At 39.5% G+C, this 2968-nt stretch overlaps 1 protein-coding gene across 1 annotated transcript; it reads left to right on the top strand.

The window, feature by feature from the left end:
• The first annotated feature begins 505 nt into the window (after positions 1-505).
• Positions 506-2943, top strand: cfap298 (cilia and flagella associated protein 298). The gene is made up of 8 exons (XM_074672976.1): positions 506-634; positions 903-1062; positions 1311-1478; positions 1596-1663; positions 1752-1910; positions 2121-2252; positions 2356-2451; positions 2553-2943. The coding sequence occupies exons 2-8, from the start codon at positions 924-926 to the stop codon at positions 2661-2663; spliced, it is 873 nt and encodes a 290-aa protein (XP_074529077.1). The 5' UTR covers positions 506-634; positions 903-923; the 3' UTR covers positions 2664-2943.
• Positions 2944-2968: the final 25 nt, after the last annotated feature.

The following is a 2968-nucleotide window of genomic DNA, read 5'->3' as shown; positions in this document are numbered from 1 at the left end:
TGTTTACCTCAATGGTGTTGTTGTTTTGTTTTTAAAGAAGGCACATCAAAAGGTATGAGTCATATCATTAGACTCAAATTTTATTTTATGTTCTTTTTACTACAGATTGTTAATGAGATAAATAGAAATAGCTAAATATTTTGCAGTATGGAGCTTTTAAGGTCCTTGATAAAAATGCTGGAAAAAATAGTGATGCACTTGTGTATACACATGAATTTGTAATAAATCCCATCCATTTGAATAGTATGTATTAATGGCTAATATACATTGTGGCATTACTGTTTTTTAACTTTTGACTCACATTCCATCATAAATATTTATTAGATAGGGTTGGGCAGTAATGCATTATTCTGAAGGATTAAAAGAAGTGTAGAAAATAAGTAAACTGTAGAAGTGGCCAAGAATCAAGTGGTCACATGAACACATAATCAAAAAACCTCAATCCTTTATCACTTTCTTTAAATAAACGTGGTACCACTATTCACCGCTAGATGTCAGTCATGTATAATGTAACCTTGGGTACGGCTGACGAGAAGAAGAGTACCCGTTCACAGGAATGGTTTTGTTTGAGCCGACTGCTAAAATTCTATGAGCTCAGTAGTATTCTTACTGCGTTGTGCTTGTCACTCATCAGGTAAGGGTTACATTTTCATGTGACTGTGGAAAAAATTAACCTAGATACACTGAGTCAGTGATTATGAACACGTATCGACGTGAACTCGCATGTTAAGAGCTTGCTCCGCGTTTTCTGGAAGCCTCCACACTGTCCTGTTGCTATGGTTACATTGTTACTCTGAGGACTGTGTCCTTTGCTTTGGGACACCAACACATCTTCATTTTTGCTGTAGCTTAATTTATCAACCTTATTTATTCAGTTTTGTCCCTGTCCTCTCTATAAACAGACTGGCAGAAGTTTTTTGAAGATGGTGCAGCTGCACGTGAAACGTGGAGATGAAAGCCAATTTCTTTTCAACACCACTGTGGACGCGACACTGGAGACTGTGATCCAGCAAATTACAGCCATTTATAACGGGAGGCTTAAAGTGGACAGAGTATGTTCAGGTGAGAAAGCAACTCCTTTTTAAAGTCTGTGCAGGAACAGGAAGTTTTGTTCTGGTTTACCCACAAATGCCTACTCATTTTGTTAAGATGGAACAAGAAAGCTTTTTCCTTTTAGAGATGCAGTCTTTGGTTAATATCTTTTTATCTCCCACACTTCCTGTGAAATCTAGTAACGTCGAGTGTAACGCATTTTGAATTCTCATGTGATGCACTGACACACAGCTGCCTAAACATTGATATACCCTTAGAGATCCCAGAGCTCGCAGATCATGGCATCACTCTGCCACCCAACATGCAGGGGCTAACAGAGGATCAAATTGAGGAGCTGAACCTGAAGGATGAATGGGAAAGCAAGTGTGTGCCCAGTGGAGGGCCAGTATTTAAGAAGGATGAGGTTGGGAGGAGGAATGGACATGGTGAGACTTTACAGTACTTTACACTAACTTTTTGTCTCTGTTGACTTCCATACTCTTCAGTTCTAATTGCTTGAGGATGTTTTCTGAAATAGACATCTATCTGCTCCCCTTCACTAGCTCCAAATGCTAAAATGAAAGAAGTTTTGATGAAAACCGTAGAAGAGGCAAAGGCACTCATCTCCAAAGTGAGTTACACTTTTCACACTTGTAGCTTATTATTTGTCTCACAATGCTTCAGTACACATGATTCAAGTCTGTGTTTTTATCTTTCAGAAACAAGTCCAAGCCAACATTTGTGTCACTCCTGAGATGATCAAGGAAGCTCTGGATCAGCTGAGAGGTGCAGTTATGATTGTGTACCCCATGGGTTTGCCTCCTCATGACCCGATAAGGATGGAGTTTGAGGAGAGGGAAGACCTTACAGGAACACAGGTACATAACCAAACCAGGATGTGTTTCCACTGTGCTGTATAAAATTGGTTTGAATGTCCTTTGACATCTTTTAATTAGGGCGGGGTAGTGCACAGATTGAGGAAGGCTGTTTGCTAGACATGAAGCTGTCTTATCTGTCTTCTCAATAATCTCACTTTTCTCCTTTCTGCTCCTGTGCGTTTGCCCTCTCCATCTGTCTCCATACCTCAGGCGTCTCTGCAGGTGATCACAGAGGACGAGTGCCAGCTCTGGTGGGCTGCCAAAGAGATGCAGAGGGGGAAAAAACTGCAGGACTATATTGGCAAAAATGAAAAGACAAAGCTTGTGGTGAAAATCCAAAGGGTAAAAGAAGCTAATCTGAAGCCAAGATTCTGTTTTGTATATGACACCAGTAGATGTCTGTATGTTTTTATATGTATAAGCATAACCCTGTTGTTTCCTTCAGAAAGGACAGGGAGCACCAGCGAGAGAGCCTCTGGTTACCGAGGAGCAGCAGAAACAGATGATGATGCATTACTACAGGAGGCAGGAGGAGCTCAAGGTGACACTAACCATAAAGACAGAATATTATTACTTCATAAATAAAATTAATACTTGTTTTGGATGTTTCTTTTTAACCATTTCCTACTCTCCTTTTTTTAGAAACTGGAAGACGCAAATGATGATAGCTACATGGACTCAGAGTGGTCAGACAGACAGGCCCTGAAAAAACAGTTTCAAGGCCTCACCAATATTAAATGGGGGCCAAGATGAGAACACTGCTTTGAATGAGAGCTACATGCAATGTCACAAGATGCCTTTTCAAAAATGTGAAAACAGAATACACTGGTCTTATGTGAGGTGTACCATTGTAAAATATAATCAGACAGTGTATTCATAAGTAAGGATAAATATTCTTTTTTTCTGTGCTGAAATGTAAAGGAAACATCTGGACAGATCAGATGACAGAGCAAGTAATGCTGGTTTATTTTATGGATGACTGTCTCAACTACCTTTCCAGGTTGTTTTTATAAATTTGCATTTTAGTTGAAGCTGTGCAAACAAAATTGAATTGTTTG

The sequence above is a fragment of the Halichoeres trimaculatus genome, unplaced genomic scaffold (genome assembly GCF_033239565.1).
Source record: "Halichoeres trimaculatus isolate MK-OKI-2021-1 unplaced genomic scaffold, fHalTri1.1 fHalTri1_scaffold_6, whole genome shotgun sequence".
Taxonomy (NCBI): domain Eukaryota; kingdom Metazoa; phylum Chordata; class Actinopteri; order Labriformes; family Labridae; genus Halichoeres; species Halichoeres trimaculatus.
Note: the sequence above shows the minus strand (reverse complement) of the source record. Positions and strands in the feature narration are given on the sequence as shown.

Coding starts and splice junctions, on each gene's coding strand:
- cfap298 (XM_074672976.1), top strand. CDS start 924: ATGGTGCAGCTGCACGTGAAACGTGGAGATGAAAGCCAATTTCTTTTC. Junction 1,479..1,595: donor TGGGAGGAGGAATGGACATG/GTGAGACTTTAC, acceptor CCCCTTCACTAG/CTCCAAATGCTAAAATGAAA. Junction 2,452..2,552: donor GGAGGCAGGAGGAGCTCAAG/GTGACACTAACC, acceptor TCCTTTTTTTAG/AAACTGGAAGACGCAAATGA.